Source organism: Nothobranchius furzeri, chromosome 1 (assembly GCF_043380555.1).
Source record: "Nothobranchius furzeri strain GRZ-AD chromosome 1, NfurGRZ-RIMD1, whole genome shotgun sequence".
Taxonomy (NCBI): domain Eukaryota; kingdom Metazoa; phylum Chordata; class Actinopteri; order Cyprinodontiformes; family Nothobranchiidae; genus Nothobranchius; species Nothobranchius furzeri.
In genome coordinates this window covers 26,241,216-26,261,624 of record NC_091741.1, presented here as the reverse complement: position 1 = coordinate 26,261,624, position 20,409 = coordinate 26,241,216, and the positions used below count along the sequence as shown (strand labels likewise).

Below are 20,409 nucleotides of genomic sequence, written 5' to 3'. Positions count from 1 at the left end.
TCCCAGTCTGTGGTCTCAAAGCATGAGCAAAGCTCATCTGCGGCATCTGTGTTCCATTGTCTTGTTGACTACACAACAGGCTTGGAGAGTTTTAGCTTTTGTTTGTAAGCTGGGATCAGATGGATGGTCACGTGGTCAGAGAGTCCAAGCGCAGTGCGTGCCACTGCATGATAGGCTCCTGTCCTCTCTGGTTGGACATTTGATATACTGTTTATATTTGGGAAGCTCCTGGCTCAGATTTGCTTTGTTAAAGTCTCCAAGTACAATGATGAGGGAGTCCGGGTACGTCCGCTCCATGCATAGTATCTCTTCCACGAGCGCACGCTGAGCCTCGTGCACGTCCGCATCAGGTGGGATGTAAACAGCGCCTAGAATGAACGAGGCGAACTCCCACAGAGAGTAAAATGGTTTACAGTTTGTAAAAAGATATTCCAGAGATGTAGAACAATGCTGCGCGATCACTGTGACATTTGTGCACCAACCATTACTGATGTAAAAACACACACCTCCACCTGTGCTCTTGCAGGAGAGAGTCGCTTTCCGATCGGCGAGGATGAGCCGATCGGAAAGCCATGTTTCAATGAAGCGTAGAACCCCAGATGAGGAGAAGTCTCTGTTTATGTTCCTCATCAGGGTCAGCTCGTCCATTTTGTTGCAGAGTGAGCGCACATTAGAGAGGAAGATCCCAGGTAGAGCCGTGCACAGTCCCCGTCTCCTCAGACGCACGAGAGCACCCGCTCGTTTACCTCTCCTCCTGCGTCTCACTTTCCTGATCAAAGTTGATATTGAATCGGCCACAGATGCAACAAAAAAACGAGGTTAAGTCCACCTGAATCATAGTGTTGTAACTTATGAGTTCTTCTCTTGAGTAGGAGAACCCAGATACACAATTTACACACAAAAACAGAACAAAAACAGCGCACCAACGTACCAAGGCAGCCGTCTGCGGCGCCATCTTGAATCCCTCACAATAGAGGCTAGCGACTCATCAGGTGATGGAGAGCCGGGGTACCACAGTAGTTTTGGCACGTTGAATAACAATAGACAGCTACTGCTTATAGACTCTCCCATATTCCAGTTTGAAGTGACAAAGCTCCTTGGATGAGAAGAGAAACGTCTTCAAGAAACCAAAGAAGTCCAGTTGCCTTCATTTGAACCCTTTGGAGTACCATGACCTGGATGACTGAGAACTTTCACTCGCCCTTTTTACAGTTAGAATTGACAAAGCTCCTCAGATAAGAAGCAAACATCTTCAGAAAACCAAAGAAGTTCAGTTGTCTTCATTTGAACAATTTCAAATATAACTAAATAGATAAAAAGAAATACTAATGACCAATTACAAGACAGGTCTTTGTTGCTTAATAAGTAATCTGTCTATTACCTAATCTGTACATTCCCTCAGGTTGGTATATAATCTATTTAATAGAATAAATACATGATATTGCATTAGTGTGTAATGTATTTGTTTAGTGATAATGCATAGTACTGAATTTATGGTATTTTCTTTCCTTTTGTAGATGCCTCGTGGCAAAGGGTACCGTAGAGCTCAGGCCTTGAAGAACAGACAGTTTATGCCGAAGTCTGTGGAGGAGCTGTTCAAGATTCTGCCAAGCTGTACGACTTTTACTCCACGTAAGTTACATATTTAGTTTGTTTTCCAAAACATCAAATGCTTTTTTGAAAATCTTTGTTGCATATTTAGAAATTGACATGGTTTATGCACACTGAGAAATTTCAGATACATTAATGTGACACACTTTACAATTACATATTTCCATTACATTGATATTGTGTTAATTTCTTTTCTTTATCTTTCCATTAGGTCACGGAACAGGCTTCAGGCACAGGGTTTGTCGTTGGCCCTTGTCTCCTAACACAGGCAAAAGCTTGAAAGTCATCATCCCACCAGAGTCTTCAGACAAGAAGGTACATTTAGCTATTAATTTATATTAATATTAAACAATTTTAGGTGCTTATAGGTTCACACACAGATTGCTGTGTGTTTTTTAGTTTCTAAAGTGCTTTGTGATTTTTATCTTCATAGATCCTTCATTAAAATATTGTTTCTTCTTCTAGTTTGTCTTCGTAATTGGAGATTCACATCTCCGAGCCATTGTGGATGGCTATGTGAAGGTGCCTGAGGGGAAGCTGTCCTTTGGCTACCTGTCGGTTCCTGGTGGTACAGCAGCCAACCTTACCACTGAGGTCCGGCAGTTAGTTCTCCCACGTGTTCCAGATGCAGTGTGTCTACTAGCTCCAAGCAACAACCTGGACAGTCCAATTTCAGAAGCAGAAAAAGACTTCAAGCGTCTTTTGAACACCATTTCCACTCTTTGTCCAAAGGTAAGGATAGATGTAATTAGAAATAATGTGCCATTAGAAAAGCAATCACTGAATCAAATTTATATTCTGGTGCTTTTTTCTAGAATGATTTTTAATGACATGTAAAATTTGTGGAAAACAGGTTTTTGTTTTGGATTTCCCTCCAAGACTGAGCCATGACATGGTTGTGCAGGACCATCTGAGGATGATGTTTCACCGAGTCTCAGTACAAATGGGTATGTTGAATTTTAGTGTGCAATATACAAAATGCATCTAACTGGAAAAACTAATTGTTAACAAAATATATTTCTTTCAGATGTCACTTACTCATCAATTGCTGAGAACTTCCCCTTTCATCGCCTGGATTTGTGGGGCAGAGATGGGGTAAGTGAGAAGCTTACTGATTTTTAATGATTAAGAGGTATTAGCTTTAGCTAAAAATGTGTAATTTTCTATAGGTTCATCTCAGTGACAGTGATGGTATGGACATTTTTGCACAATTGCTCTGGCAAAAAACATACCTGCACCTCCAAAATCAGAAGGCCCAGGTTACCCCCAAGAAGTCTGCTGCTAGAGTGGTCGTTCAAGACACAAAGCCCATTCAACCCCAAGCAGACGAATCTAAGTGGAGAGTTGTTTTGCCTGGCAAGAAGGTAAATTGTTTTTTCTATGTTTTATTTCAACTGCAGACATTGTTTTGCTGTTTAGATTTTCAACAATCATGTAATATAAAAATTTCATTAATTTTTTTCAGAGGTCTACTCCAGCTAGTCCAAAGGAGCAGAGATCATCTTCAAAGATAATTCGTCTTCATGAGGTAAATGATTAATTTTAATTCTTTGATAAATTAGATCATTCTTTTTTTTATTTGATGTTCGCCTTGTTGATTGGTATAAGTTTTTCTTACATTGTGTACATCACAATGTTCAGGCCGAAGTCTGCTTTGAGGTGAATCCTAAACACTTCCATGAAGATCTTCTGCATATCTTGGAAAAAGACAGTACTGGATGTGCAGATGTGCTTTCACCAGATGTCCAACACAAAAAGGTAAATATGAAGAAATATGCTTTTTCATTAAAGAGTTTTGATATTAATCTTTAATTTATTATTATTATTAGATATTTGTCACCTAAGAATTTACAATATGTTCATACTTTGATGACAGGTGGTAAAACCTGAAGGAAAGGCAGTGTCCTCTGGAAAAGACAAAAGTGTTGTTAACATGCAGGTTTGTTATTTGTTATTATCTTTTTTTCTATTTGTTGGTCAAGTCCTCCTGTAAAACATGCACAAAGTAATTACATGCATTGTATACTGTATTTATTTCAGGGACAGGCAACAACGATCCAGAAACCTCCTGCCACTACAACAGCACCAATGAAGGAGCAAGTGATCATGCCCTTTGATGATCATGAATGGCCAACACTTGCAGAGAGTTTAAAGGTAATTAAAATTTACACACACAATACTTTTACAATATAAAGTAGTAATATTGCTTAAGAGGTACACATTTCTACAATAATGGAAAAATTAACATAAAACCTTGAATGACATTTTCTTTCAGACATCTCACATTCATCCAAAAGGCTCACGTGGCACACCAATTTCTCGTCATCAGGTGAATAATCTCTCATTCAAAGAAAACAAATCAGTTTTGTTGCCTTTATTTGAAACGTTTGGATTGCAATGATTCCTTTCATTTACTTACAGAAGTACCTGAAGGACTGCAGTGTGGTCCTTCAAAAGCTGAACGTGAAAACTGGTGACGCCAGTGTGCCATCACCAGCCCCCAATGGCAAAACGGTGAGACCTATCAGCTTTTTTCATTGAATGATGCTCATTCTAAAGTTTTTACTCAAATACTTTTATTCTTTGCTTATTTAAATAAATATTTTCATTTTAACAGTATGCAGCTGCTCTCCAAGACCGAAGATCTGTTTCACACACAGATGTCACCAAGGACCAGGTCTGACATTGGATTTTAATATGATTGTTGTTACTGACATCACATCATGTGCTTAACAAATATTTTTAAATTTCACAATACTAGAATATATTGTAAATATCCTGGTGTGATTTCCAACAGGTTTGCTGTCACTCCCAGGAGCATTTGAAAGACTGCTCTGAGGTTCTACACCATCTCCAGATGAACAACGACAAATACAATGTTCCATCACCTTTACCAAAAGGCAAAACGGTAGGACCTATATGACATATTCTGATTATTGATGTTTAATAGCATACTTAATCCTACACATATTCTTTCCAATACATATATTTCCTACAAATTATAAAACTTTTTTGTTTTAACAGAACGCAAATGCTCTCCAAGACCAAGGACCTGTTGACCTTGGAGATGCTACAAAGCAACAGGTTTGACATTTTCCCCAAGTGAAAACATGCCCATTTTATTCATAGATTTTTTTTCTAATATTTTAGTCTTTATGTTTTCACAGGAATGTAAGGAGAAGGAGACAAGTGTTCAACCTGAGGAGTTCCATGATGCTCCTGGCGCTACAGCTTCAAGTGTTACCACTGCATCTTCCTCATCAAATCAGGAAAGTTTGAACACTTTTCATTCTATTGTCAAAGGTTCATTTCATCAAGGTCATAAGCGTTTTGGGTGCAACCGATTTAAACAGTGTGCACCAAACAGCATTACAGCCATCATGACGAACACTGTCAAAATGGCTTCCACATGGTCAAGAAAAGACATTAACAATATCTTGATAAGTGGTGATAGTTTATACACTTACATGAAAGAGCAAGACATGATCAGTGATGCAGAAGGCAGTGGTTATGTTTTTGTTCAAGAGTTACCCACAGAGCACACATTCCATCATCACAAGTTCTCTTTGGAATACATGCAGACCTTCACAGGACATCTTCATCAGCAGATTTACCATGAAGATGTTTCAGATTTTGCCATGCCTTTGGACGTTGCATTACAGAGAGCTATATTTGACAATGACGGCTGTCTGTTTACAATTAGTAGAAACACATGTGCAGTTTTGAAAGAACGATCTCAGTTTTCTGTTTTTGATCCACATTCACGTGGTCATGATGGTCTCTGGCAGTTGAATGGCACAAGCATAGTAGCACATTTTGACACTTTAGACCAAGTTTATACACATTTAATCAATCTCTCTCACTCTTTGTGTGCTGACAATGCAAATGAAGAGGACACAGCTTTTGAAATGACCGGTGTTAAGGTGACTGCTCAATCTATGAGTAAACCTATCCAAAGGAAAACTGCTTCTTGCCAACATGGAAATGATAATAGTTTTGATGACGATACGTTTGATCAGTTAGTAGTTGAAGAGATTGAAGATGTTGCAGTTAGTGACACATCTGAGTCTCTTTCTGAATCTCCATCTCATTGTGAGCTCATCCATACGCAAAATAGTTCTTTTCAAGATGATACAGAGTCAATATGTAATAGTTTTGAAGATGATAGTTTTGATAAAGTAGTACTTCAGGAAATAGAAGATATTGCAGTTAATGACACCACTTCCCTTGATGTAGACTCAGTAACTAAAAATCATCCCACTTCTTTGGATCAAGCAATAATTGAAGAAGTACCACAAAATGATACATCTGTTTTCATAATTTCAGAAAATTTCGACAGCACTGTTACTTTCAATCCTCTGACTTCTAAAGACAAAAGAAACTTTTGCACCCAACTACAGATAGTTCCAAGTTTAGAAAGGGTGAAAAGTCTTTGGGAAAGTATTACATTAGATGAACCGTTACCTTGTACCACTATACACATCCAGCCAGACGGCAACTGCTTTTTCCGTGCTCTTGCATTTGTAATTACTGGGAATGAAGAGTTGCATAGGTGTATTCGCAGTGCTGTTGTTAATCAAATTCTTCAAAATTCTGACCTCTATTCAAGTTACATCAGACAGGAATTTGAATCAGTACAGCAGTATGTTACTCAAACAGGCATAAAGAAAGTTGGATCTTGGGCTACAGAGATTGAGATACAAGCAGCTGCAGACTTTTTTCATACCCATATTTACACTTACACTCAAGGAAAATGGTTACAATATGGCTCTTCTAGTACTTTAGACAACACCAAGGGTATTTATCTGAAACACTGTAATGAATGTCATTATGAACCAATTGCATGTGTGAAAGATAAAACTAACACATGTTTTAACCTGATCTCATGTAATTACTGTCACTTTAAAGGTGACAAGGACATACTATCTCCATCTAAGATAAGCAGAGAGAACAGGAGAAAGAGAACTCTGTATAATGAAGACATTGAGAAAAGGGAAAGCAAAATAATGATGTTACAGAAATTGTATAAGGACAATCCTAAGTACAGAATACACAAGAAGCAATTAGGTGTCATTACATATAGAAATAAGCCTGAACTGAGAGCAAGACTCAGACATGACAGTAAAGAAAACTACAAAAGCAAACCCGAACTGAGAGCAAGACTCAAACTTTCCAGTAAAAACACTTATGCAACCAAAAGTAAACACGCTAAACTTCAGTTATTTAAACAGAACGTGGAAAGATATAGAAATAAGGTTGACTACCGTAACCGCATCAAACTGTCTAATTCTGAACGGTATAGAAATGTAACTGCTTATGCCGATTCTGTTAAAGAGCACGGAAAACGTAGACGACAAAATATCAGGACTGGAAAAAAGTTCATAGACAATGTCATTCAGCTTTTTAGAGAAAAGGTTAAATTTGGCCCTCAATTCGTCTGTTGTGTTTGTCATCGGTTACTTTTTAAACATCAAGTTGTTGAATGTAAAACACAGCAGTATGAAATTAGAGGTTCATTCATTTCATCTGTGGCAAAAAAATGCATCACTGACACTTATTTGCACAAGTGTGGAGACTCTTCAGATTCCAAATGCCATCTAGAGGTTAGCCCTGCATGTAAATTGTGGGTCTGTTTTACTTGTCATCGTAAAATACTCAATGGAAAAGTCCCTGAAGAAAGTGTTGCAAACAATATGCACCTAGATTCTATTCCTGTAGAACTTAGTACGTTGAATCCTCTTGAGCAACATCTAGTGGCACAGCACATTCCGTTTATGAAACTTTTAGCCTTACCAAAGGGAGGACAAAATGGTGTCCATGGACCTGTGACTTGTGTTCCATCTAATACAGAAACTGTGAGTAACATTCTACCCAGATTAGATGATCAGAATCTAATGATTAAAGTCAAACTGAAGCGAAAGCTGACGTACAAGGGTCACTATGACTATCAGTATGTCAACGCACTGAAAGTACATAATGCAATTGCATACCTTAAATCTCACAATACTTTTTACAAAGATGTACAATTTAACAGTGCATGGACAAATCCCCTAGAAAAAGAGTCTGAAGACTCTACCTCTGAAACTGACGTCACTTTGGAAGAAGACAGCAATAGAGCTGAAATAGAGTGTGAACATCCTGGCAAAAGAGATGGCAGTGGCACAGAGGTAGAGTCTGAAGATCTTGTTAGCGATGATCATTTTAACGATAGACAACAGCATGGGATGTTTTTGGACACATGTATGCAACCAGTAGACATTGCCCAAGAAATACTAGACAACCATTTTGACAGTGTTTTATCAGTAGCACCAGCTGAGGGAAATACTCCGGTCAGATTGCTTACCGATACTTCTAATGAGGCTAAATGCTTTCCAGTTCTGTTTCCCAATGGAACAGGTACATTTCATGATGCAAGAGAGCAAAGGATTACACTCAGCAAATATTTAAACACCCGAATTCTCAATGCTGATGGCAGATTTGGCAAGAACTTGGATTACATCTTTTATGCACAATATTTGTCAGAAGTTAATCAAGTTGTGTCAAATGTTTCCATTGCACTGAGAAAGGGCTACCATGGCTTAGACAACACCAACATTACATCATCCACGCTGGGCAATACAGACTTTTTGAAGAATGTTTTAAATGCTGACATGGGCTATAAGTTTTTGAAGCCCATTAGAGGTACACCAGTATTTTGGCAGGGAGTTCAAAAAGATCTGTTTGCTTACGTTAGACAGCTTGGCATTCCTACATGGTTTGCTTCCTTTTCTTCAGCAGATTTAAGATGGCCAGAATTCATGGAAGCTTTTATGGCTATAGAAAACATTCAAGGCAATATTCATGACATGGACTGGGCACAGAAATGTGACTTATTGAAAAACAATCCAGTGACAGCAGCCAGAATGTTTGACTATAGATTTAGATCTTTTTTAAAAGATGTTATCATGTCTCCCGCTCAGCCAATTGGTAAAATCATTGATTATTTTTATAGAGTAGAGTTTCAGCAACGTGGATCATGTCACACTCATTGTCTATTTTGGACCGACGGGCCTAAAATAGGAGTCAACACAGACGCTGAAGTCATAGCTTTTGTAGATAAATATGTTACATGCGATCTCCCACCTGACAGTGACCCTCTCCATGAAGTGGTACATGGTGTTCAAATGCATAGCAAAAAACACTCTAAAAGTTGCAGAAAAAATCACACAACTTGCAGGTTTCACTTTCCCCGACCACCAAGCAACAATACATTCATATGTAAACAGGAAACAGATGTTGATAATAAGGAAAACCCATCTGACAAAACATCTTCAGATTTAAAAAAGGCAGCCAAGCATATCATGACCAAAGTTAAAGAAGCTCTGACCAGTGAAAACAACACATTTAGTAGCATAGATGACTTGTTTAATTCCATTGGTATTGACCAGACTACATTTGAAACAGTCTACAAATTGACCTCTACAAAAACAACTGTCGTCCATAAACGAAACATACACGACATCTGGGTTAATCAGTATAACACAGACCTGCTACGTTGCTGGAATGCAAACATGGACATCCAGTTTGTCTGTGATGCATATGCATGTATTGTTTATATCATTTCCTACATATCCAAAGCAGAAAGAGAAATGGGTTTGCTATTAAAACATGCACAAAATGAAATCAAACATAATGAAAACCTGGATGCAAAACAAGCGCTTAACAAATTAGGGAATGTGTTTCTGCACAACAGAGAAGTTTCTGCTCAAGAAAGTGTGTATCGGGTAACAAACATGAGATTAAAAGAGGGCTCTAGAAAAGTCACATTTGTTCCAACAGGTGACAACATTGTCAGAATGAGCTTACCTCTTAATGTCATCCAAAACAGTGCTAATGGTAATCAGATCTGGATGACAAACATTACTGATCGATACAAAAGCAGGCCTAAGTCCAGTGAATTTATGGACATGTGCATAGCTACTTTTGCCTCAGAATACAGAAATGTACCAAACAGTGAGAAATCTAGACCAGAAGTGGTTAGTTTATTAAACAACAATGGTTGTGTAAGGAAGCGGACAAGGACAAATGTAGCTGTTGTTAGATATGCTCGTTTTTCTAAAGAACAAGATCCTGAGAAACACTATCAAAGCCAGCTTCAGTTGTTCCTTCCTTATTACACGGAAAACCAGTTAAAACCATCACAATTTACAACATTTCAAGAGTTTTATGAGACCGGGTCAATCACAAACAGTAGTAAAAACATTTCAGTCTGTCAAAGACGTAGTAGAATTCAACAGATCCAAGTTTGAAATCAAAGCAGAAGATTTACAAAACATACAGGAAGATATTGAACACTTTGGATTTCAAGAAGATGTTTGGGCAGAGCTGTGTCCTGAGGCAGAACTAGACCGATTGGAATGTTTGGAAGACAGATCTTTAGATAACAATCCAAATCCTGGTGAACAAGAAGTTATTCCAGATCTAGAACCAATCACAAAACCAGCTTTATCATTTCACATTCAAAAACAGATAGTCTCACACAAGGAAGCACAATCCTTAATGCGTTCTCTAAATCAGCAGCAGAGCAACGTGTTTTATAAAATCCGGCAGTGGTGCTTAGATAAAGTAAACGGTCACAATCCAAGCCCTTTTTATGTTTTCATTTCAGGTGGAGCGGGAACAGGCAAGTCCCATTTGGTAAAAGCCGTGTCCTATGAAACAACCAGAATACTATCCAGATTATCTAATTATCCTGATGATATTCATGTTTTACTGACTGCCCCCACTGGAGTGGCTGCATTAAATATCAATGCCACAACAATACATAATAGCTTTGCAATTGGCAATAATATTTCATTACCATACCAACCTTTAAGAGAGGAAAAAAATAAACACATTAAGAGCAACCCTGAAACATTTACAAATCTTGATAATAGATGAAATCTCAATGGTTGATAACAAGCTATTAACATATATCCATGGTAGACTGCGTCAGATCAAACAGTGTTCAGACTTTTCTTCATTTGGTAATGTCTCCGTCATAGCTGTTGGTGATTTTTATCAGTTGCCACCTGTCAAAGGGACTCCTCTCTACAAGGACCCCATTGGTTCCAATTTGTGGCAAAACAGTTTCAGTCATGTAGAACTCACAGACATAGTACGACAGAAAAACAAAGACTTTGCTCTAACACTTAACCGTTTAAGAAAACACAAAAAAGGCCAACCACTTCACCCACAAGATGAAGCGCTTCTCAAACGATGTGAAACAGGCATGGGTGAAGACACTGAAACTCTGCATCTTTTTGCAACAAACAGTGATGTTGATAATCATAACTTCAACATGTTGCATAAACAATGTACAGACATTGTACAAATCAAAGCCCAAGATTTCCATAAAAACCCTCAGACTGGCCGTACCACTAGAGTACCATCAACACTTGATTTTGGCAAGAAAACCTATTTAGATAAATTACTAAGTATTGCTCCTAAAGCTCGTGTAATGCTCATTAAAAACATTGATGTTTCTGATGGACTTGTTAATGGTGTGTTTGGTACTGTATGCCGCATACAATTTCTAAGTAACAATAGCTTCCCACACATCATTTATGTTAACTTTGATAACCCAAGTATAGGCCAACAACTACGGCACAAGTTTCCAACTTCAGACACCGAGCTGGCTAATGCCACACCAATTAGTCCAGATGAAGATAAACTTGAAAAGGGGGTTAGACGTCAATTTCCACTGCGGCTGGCTTGGTCTTGCACCATACATAAAGTCCAAGGCCTAACACTACAGAAAGCAGTAGTCTCTTTTAAAAGGATTTTTTCTGCTGGACAAGCATATGTAGCTTTAAGTCGTGTTACATCACTAGAACACCTCACTATCCAAGATTTTAAAGCTAAAGCAATCTATGCAAGAAGTGATGTGGAAGAAAACTTGAAATTAATGCCAAACTTTATCCACACACCAGTTTCAATGCCAAACTGCACTTTAAAAGTCTGTCTTCATAATGTGCAAGGTCTCAAGAATCACATACAGGATGTCAAGAGCAACCAAAAACTACTCACAGCCGATATAATTTGTCTGACAGAAACTTGGTTAAAAGAAACACATCCCCCTGAAAGCATTTCACTGCCAGGTTGGACTTTTCACCACAAAACAAGATCTGACTCATATGATGAAACTGGACTATTTTCTACTTTCAGAAGCAAAAATGGTGGTGGTGTTGGTTTCTATCACAAAAACAGCATTATGTGTAAAAGTATGGCTTTCAATTGCAACAACCTGGAAGCTTTGCTTTTTAGCACACAGACTTTAAACCATCATTATATGCTGTTGTACAAACCACCATCATATAACCTTCAGAAATTCAAAGACAATCTAAAACCTGTACTGCATTATTTCAATCAATTTCCAGGAACCAAAATAGTCATGGGTGACATGAATGACGATGCACTGGTTTCTAATTCATTTGTCAGCTTCATGAAATTGCAAGGATACACTCAAATAGTAACAAGTCCAACAACCGAAAATAATACTCTAATTGATCATGTTTACATCAAAGACATTGATCCCAAAACCGTACATGTAGAAGTTATTCCCACCTATTACAGTTACCACGAATGTATTCAAATATCATTCTTGACAGGAACAGACACAGACATACAGTTACAGGAACTGGGGACAGACAGACAGGGACTGCAGGACAAATAGCCTCAAGGGGAAAGACAGACAATCACAGATAGATGGACGGGTGGACACCAGAGCTGACCATAACAAACTACACATAGAGGTCCGTTTCATTCATACAAAATCAATTTTGCTTCAAAATCATCTAAAGTTATTTGGACTCATATACATATATACCATACCATACCACACCATACCTTACCGTTTAATGTATATATAGCATGTGAAATATACTTTTTATCCATAAAGTGTATGACAGTATCACACTTACTTGTGGTTTTGATAATGGACATTTGAAATATTACTTTGTGTTGTGCCATCACTGTTTCAGTGTATAAAAATGTATCCATTTAGATATTCACAAATTCACTTATTCTAGTACTATTTTTATTTTCCTTTGTTAAAGATTTCATTTTACAGCACTCTTCTTTTTTTCAATCTCCACTAGGAACAATCACCCACCAGATGAAGTTCCTGAAACAACACAACCGAAATATGCGGAATCGGCAACCATCATGTGACCACGCCGCCCGCCTGTCGTCCTGTTTGCTTCCCAGCCTGCCTAACTACCAGCCTCTGGACCTGCATCATATCCTGTCTCACTGTCTGCCTCGCAACCTGTTTCCTCATCCCATCCTGGATCCTCATTCTCTGCTGCTTGTCTTTCCACACCTGGCCCCAAAGCCCCAGCCCTGCCTCACCAAGACTGATCATCTCCAGTAAGAATAGTTCTCCAAATAATTCCAGTTCTGGTTCTCTGGTTCCAGGGTTTCGTGATTCTAACACCAGTTTGCTTTCCCGTTCTAGATCTCGATCCCTCCTATTCCAGTTTGGAGCACCATTTTCAGTTTCACATTGTTCTTAATAAATATTATTTGTTATTCACTTGCCATCGTTTCCATCTGTGATTTTTTTCATATCCTGGGTAAAACATTCCCAACATGACACTTTGCCTCAGAATGCCCTTCTGCCACTTTGCTATACATCATTTGTACATTTACATATGTAGATAACAATAAAGTGTTTTCTGTACTCTTGAATCAATGTAATTTCTGGAATCCTAATTTCAATGCACAGTGTTGTAAAAATATTGTTTCCTCTACAAAGTCTCCCCCACAATTGGCAAAATTTGACATACAATAAACTGCTGTTTTTTTAATTCAATTGTTTGAATAATGTACCATCATTTTTACCTACATATCCTACATCTTTGTACTTACAAAATGAAGTGTTTCACTGAATTTTGGGCAATTTTGTGCTCATAATAAATGTCTACTTGTTTTATTTTGACCAAATGTCTACTTGTTTTATTGTGACCAGAGATAACTATGTGATTTTGACCATGGCCAGATAAAACTGTTACAAGAATGTGCAGGGCAAGGGGCCACTGGCACAAATTGCAGGAAATCTTTAGATCAAATATGGATTCTATTCAGTTTTGTTTCATTCAGTTCAATTATGAATCTCCATATATCGTCTTATTGAATTTTTTTTTAAAAAATATAAAATAACAAAACTTGACCCATGATGATTTTCAAAAAACATTGGAGGATTTCCTATGAAAATAATCCATTTTTAATACATTTACTAAACATCGTCAGTAATATTGAAATGGTAAATGTTTTGGATTTTTATAGCGCCTTAGACCCTTAACAACACAATCAGTCTTTCACCCATTCACACACACAGTCACACACTACTGGGAATGAGCTACAATGTAGCCACAGCTTTCCTGAAGCACACTGACAGAGGTGAGGCCTGCCGAAAACTTGACACCACCGGTCCCTCCCAGCACCAGCAGCCAAGGTGTCTTGCCCAAAGACACAACAACAGCATTCTCTGGTCAGACTTGGAATCAAACCCAAAACCTTCCAATTATTGGAAATCCCGCTCCGTTTTCTGAACTTCTGCTGTCCAATACAGCACATGACTTACCAGGCCTGCAGAAGTCTGCATTCAGCCATTCACACACACAGTCACATGCTGGTATGTGTATAGGCTAAGCAAAAGGTTTCATGACAAATCCTGAGTGTTACTTTCATTGCGCCGGTTGAAGTGAGCTGACGGGACGCCGGCGGGAGAACGTGTTTTTGGGGCGGGACCGCGTGAGGACTGGCGAAGGTGAGGGCGGGGCCGGGTGGGCGACTGGCGCTGGATGGCTTGGAACCCGTTGATAACTGCTTGCAGTTCTAGTTTATTATTTATTATTCTTCTCCGCTTGAACTGTATGGGGGCAAGAGCCAGAAATTGCCAGAAAAAATCTGACATGGCAGTCTGATAGAAAATCCTGACCGCTACTCAGGTTCGAAAATTTGGACCCCAAGTCACCTAGGTGGCGCTATTGCGGAGGTGGACACGTTTCAGCTACTAGCTCCCAAACCGTAGGTCCTACAGTCAAAAACTTTATATGTACATGATCCTTGGATAATTTCGCATGTCGTTTGTATTGGCCACGCCCATTTCCGCCTAACTAGATTTTTTGCTAGATCGCAAAAAACGCAAAACTTACTTTTAATCACCTATTCGTCATTTTTCGTCGAATCAACTTCAAACTTCGTACATGTGATCTATGGACTAAGGTAAGTTGTTGTGATGAAGAAAAATGCAGAAATATTGAAAATTGGGCTAATGACACCATGTCAAATTCAGTGTGCTAGCTAGCACATGTGGTAATTGATGATATCTTCACCATTTCTCAAGATAAGTTGATGAGACTCTAGACCCTTATGAAGTATGAGCGGTAAGCCCTATCTACCCCTATTTGTTTGAATTCACCAATAGGGGGCGCTAAAGAGTCAAAAAGTTTGTTTCAGCTAAACGGCTTGATGGATTTCCACAGAACTTGGCACATATGTTAATCATCGGACCCTTAAGCTATATTTTGAAAATTATTAAAAAGTGGGCGTGGCTTATAGGCTATAAATAGGCTTTAAAAGTTTTCGCCCATTTACTCATGAAAAATGCATATTCTATACAGAAAATTACAATTCATATCAGTCATAGTGACATCTACAATCACAGAAAATTTTTTGAATTTTGTCCAATAGGTGGCGCTGTGGTACCCCAAAAATATTTTTGGCATGTTTCTCCCCATTTCTTTCATAAAAAAACAAATGATCTCATCCAGTGTGTTCATTGAGTCAGTCAAATTTAGATGAGTATTTTAAAAAATGTTTTAAACTTATGCAAATTAGTAGAAATTTGCATAGTAAGTCAAACGTACTTTCGTTAACTCCTCCCGGCCGTCAAACTCAATCACATCACAACTTTCCCTGACAAGAGAGGAGGAGCGGCTGACCAAAAGATGTGAAGGGATTTTGGATAATTTACTTATTTTTTTTAATATGATTTTTTAAAATAATTTTTTGGGAATGAAAAAGTTTTTTTAGCGTAACTTCAAAAGACTTTGACATTTTTCAAAGCTGTTCATAACAGTCATACCTAAGGTCAATTCAAGTGTATGTCCTGGTTTTCAACTTGATTAAACAATAGGGGGCGCTATAACTGGGAAGAAATTATATTCCTGAACCAGCTAAATGGATCTGCACGAAACTTAGTGGTTGTCATCACTATACAGTCTTAAGACTACATTATTAATATGGTAATGATTGATCAAAGTGGGCGTGGTTTATGATCATTTAAAATTTCTAATTTGAAAAATTTCCTAAAAATCACAATTTGCATGTAAGAGGCTAAGATTTCCAGATTGTGTTAACTGGATAGGCTAGAGCTTATGTCACGAAAGCCGCAGCAACATGAAGAGGTTTCCGCTTTATATTTACGAAAATACATTTTTAGGCTAGCAATTGTAGCGCAAATTCTATTCTCACAATCTTCTTGTAAGTTGCCACAAAGTTCACTCTTAGGTGGTTTATGAAAGAAAAAAAATGTCGTATTGATTTGAGCTCCCCCTTGTGTTTAATAGTAGGACATATTTTTGTCTACAGCCACGAATGCAAATATTATTTTATTGTAAGTACAGTTTTACATTAATGACCCCAACAAAAATATAAGAAGAATTCTCACATCACAGAGGCAACCTGGGAATATTTTGAGATTTCTGTACAAAAGCATAGATTTTTAATGAATTTTTAACTTTTTACCAGTTTTTCTGTATAGTTGGACAACAACGTAATTAATTTTTGTTAGAAAGTTTTTTTTAGGTATACAGTAAATATAAGCCATTTACAACATTCCACATGTACCTATGGTGATCTGAGATTTTTCTCCTAATTTTAGAAAGTAGCACTATTTTTTTATGAATATTTTAATTGTTGTTGTGACCTTTATAGTTATATTTCCCAATTTTTCTTCAAAAAAGCTTTGAGTCTACTGATTTAAAAACAACATCATATTATTCCGCATCTTAACACTGCCATGTGAGAATATTTTGGTATTTTTATGATGATTTATGTATTTTTCATGATTTTTTAAAACATTTGGTTAGTAAGTCACAAAATGAAACTTGTAGTTTTTGTTGAAAATCTATTAAATCTAAAGACATTATCAAGTATTTATGTTATTGGTAATATTCTGTTGATGCACTCCTAATTTTAGAAAGTAGCACTATTTTTTTATGAATATTTTAATTTTTGTTGTGACCTTTATAGTTATATTTCCCAATTTTTCTTCAAGAAAGCTTTGAGTCTACTGATTTAAAAACATCATATTATTGCGCATGTTAACACTGCCATGTGAGAATATTTTGGTAATTTTAGGATGATTTATGTATTTTTCATGATTTTTTAAAACATTTGGTCAGTAAGTCACAAAATGAAACTCATAGTTTTTGTGGAAAATCCTTTAAATCTAAAGACATTATCAAGTATTTATGTTATTTGTAATATTCTGTTGATGTATAGATCAATGTTTGATAATCTCACTCATTAAATATTCACGTTCTTTAATAAGGAAACAGTGGAATTCCATTGTAACCACGATCGAGAAGTCAGCCATGCCTCTGAAAGATATGTGTATAGGCTTTGCAGTTTTAATGACGTATCCTGAGTGTTACTTTCATTGCGCCGGTTGAAGTGAGCTGACGGGATGCCGGAGGGAGAACGTGTTTTTGGGGCGGGACCGCGTGAGGACTGGCGAAGTTGAGGGCGGGCCGGGTGGGTGACTGGCGCTGGGGGCTTGGAACCCGTTGATAACTGCTTGCAGTTCTAGTTTACTGTTTATTTTTGTGAACCCCCTCCCCCCACCTCTTCCTTCTCTCTCCCTCCTTCTCTTACACTTCTCCCTCCGTGTCTGTTGGTATTTAAAAACAGCGGAAATATTTCTAATAAAGTTTTGGTATCAGGAGTGGCATTATAGCAGAAGCTAGAACACTCCACGTGTGAGAATAAAACTGCAAGGCTTGTCTTCGACATTCAGACATCAATTCTTGTTGCTTCACAGTTGCACAGGACACACACAAAATAAATAAATAAATAAACAAGCCACTCCTAAAGGTGTTTGTCCCCCACGGTCCTTGTGCAGTCTCAGGTGATCTGAGCACCAGCTGGAACGGAGAGAAGCTCTTGGAGCGCTGCAGCGCTCCACTTTGCCGTCTCAGCTGATTTCGTTCAAAAAGCAAAACTTATTGTCCGCATTTAATTTAATTTTCAATTCATGACACCTCCCTCTGTTGATTCAAGGCGCAATTGCCATTTATAAGGTAGACAATCACCACAATATTACTACCAATCGAGGCAGAAGGAATGGCGCAAAATTTGCAAATCGTCATGGCGATGGCGCATTTATAAGACACACTATTGCGGTAATATTACACCGATTTGCAGGCACAGTGTGCCTTGTAAAATGGACTTATAGCAGTGAATGAGATAAATGTGACGAAGCGTGCTAGGGCTTGAGTATGGTGGTGGTGCATCTATGACACAAAGCCCTATTTCACAAATGTGACTTGGTTGTTGAGTATGAATGACAGTTGACCTTATGGCGATAGAAACCTATCATGCAACCATCACTGCGTGAAAAACTTTACTGCCAGCAAGATGGAGGCACTGGTTGCCAAAGGGTTAACCATTAAAAGACAGATTGCCACTTGGGATAACGTGGCAGAAGTGGTAAATGCAGTCAGGCAGGGACGAAATTTTGATTTCAGAAGTGGGGGGGACACAGCAGGGTTGTGCGGATTTGGGGTGGGGGGTGTTATGTAAAGACCCCTTGACACGTCACGTGCCCATCTCAATAATTTTTCCATCCTTATTGAAGTGCAGTTTTGGCTGTTGACAATGGATAAGCCATTGCATTTATTGTTTTGGGTCTTTTTTTATTGTTTTTGGTGCAACATTTTCTAACAGGGAGTTAGATTCCTTTTTTATTTAATTTTTGTTTGTTATTTTTATTCATTTAGAAGTTCTGGTTCTGGACATTTCAATGTTAAATGAAGGTTCATTTGTTGCATTTTAAAGGGTGTACTTGCATTATTATGATATATTAACATTATATTAGTGGTTATTTTGGTCTAGATAATGTTGACAATGATATCGTTTATCATCAACAATTTGTTGGACAAAATATCGTCCAGCAAAATGTGTTACTTTCCCAGGCCTAGTCAAAAGTATAAAAATTATTTATACATAAACGGTCCCTCCTGAGATCTGGCCGTTTGTTCATTTGCTGTGTTAGAGGACATGCTGAACTAATGTTTTACACATGATCATCACCCTAACATTTGAGTGTATAAAAACATATTAAATATGTTTTTTCCCTTAAAAGTGTTTAAACAGTTGTTGCATTTCAACACACAAAAAATAAATGGAAAAAATAAGATAAATCTAATGAAAAGTGTACATCTTTGACATTAAGCTTAAAAAAATCTGTTGACGATGATGATACTGTTCATTTTTCAGAGCTTTTTAATGTGAAAATATGCATTGCAATAGATAAGTTTACAATAAAGTTAAATGATGAAAGTTTTGAAGTTACACTTCTACTACTACTACTACTAGTAATAATAATTATGATAATAGTAATAATAAAAATAATAATAATTATAATAATACGAATAAATTGTGTCTGAGGAGTCAGTTATGTGGAGGAGATGAGTTTGTAAAAGTTAGTTTTGAGTATGTTTGTGAAGGAGGAGGTGAGTCTGAGCTTAATGCAGGGGTGTCACATGTCCAACTTACATTTAGACTTTGAAAGAAGTCTCTTATATCCACTTTTCGTTTTCTTGACATGCTGCCTCCTGGCTGTGCCTAACTACCAAAGACTCACAAATGAACACTTATTCAAATGTTATGTAATGGAAGCTGAGCTGAGCTCTGATATTACACAGCGTCTAGTTGACGATGTGACTCAGTACCGGTGTTCCCTAGCGGCTCCAAACTAGCAAAACAACGTGAGCACGTTCTGACTGTTTACAACTTGAGTGACAGCAGCAACAGCCAATAATACGTTAGCAAGTATCAGCAGAGCCAATAGATTAGCTTTTGGGCGGGTCTAATAGTAAACCGGTTTCCGTTTCGGTCCTAGTGCTCAACCAAATCCATTTAATGGAGCGTAACATTGTTTTTGGACGGAAAAAAGTGCAGGGGACCAAAACTGCCTTTTGAAAAAGTGGGGGGGACATGTCCCACCCGTCCCCCCCCCAAAATTACGTCCCAGCAGTCAGGACAGAGGGAAGGTTAGGGTTAGGGTCCAGTCTGTTGTCATATACAATTTACATTTAAGGAATTGCATGCATGTTCTGTTTGGAGTTTTGTTCTTGTTTGGGAAAATGTGCTGTCTTCTCTGCCGGCTGCAGGACTGTGTGTCGATTTGGTTACCTTAGCAATCCAAGCAGATCAGTACGCTCACGGAAGACGCGTTCCCTCCGGAGTCCATGCTCTGCTAAATCCTCCAATAGCCAGGGGCAGATTTAGCAATTTGGGGGCCCAAGGCGAACACAGACATGGGGCCCCTTACACTAAATTTTCGACAGTCTTACCTTTAACTGGATTTGTGAATTTCTCCCCTCTTCTGACATGAGTTATTTTCCCTTTTTATTAGTCCTCCTCTTTTTTCCTGTATTTCCTTCCCTTTGAGCGCTTTCAATATTTGCTCTGCTTTCTTTTTCCTGTCAGTGCTCCTGTGCTTTTGCCTTTGTTTTTTTTTTAATTTTTTTCCATTTTGGTCCATGT

The 20,409-nt window shown here is 38.0% G+C and overlaps 1 protein-coding gene across 1 annotated transcript; it reads left to right on the top strand.

Annotated features, from left to right (window-relative positions):
* The first annotated feature begins 3,544 nt into the window (after positions 1-3,544).
* LOC139072247 (uncharacterized) lies at positions 3,545-10,067 on the top strand. Its single transcript, XM_070555802.1, has 8 exons — positions 3,545-3,550; positions 3,652-3,765; positions 3,887-3,940; positions 4,033-4,125; positions 4,229-4,288; positions 4,409-4,519; positions 4,636-4,695; positions 4,779-10,067. The coding sequence occupies exons 1-8, from the start codon at positions 3,545-3,547 to the stop codon at positions 9,897-9,899; spliced, it is 5,619 nt and encodes a 1,872-aa protein (XP_070411903.1). The 3' UTR covers positions 9,900-10,067.
* Positions 10,068-20,409: the final 10,342 nt, after the last annotated feature.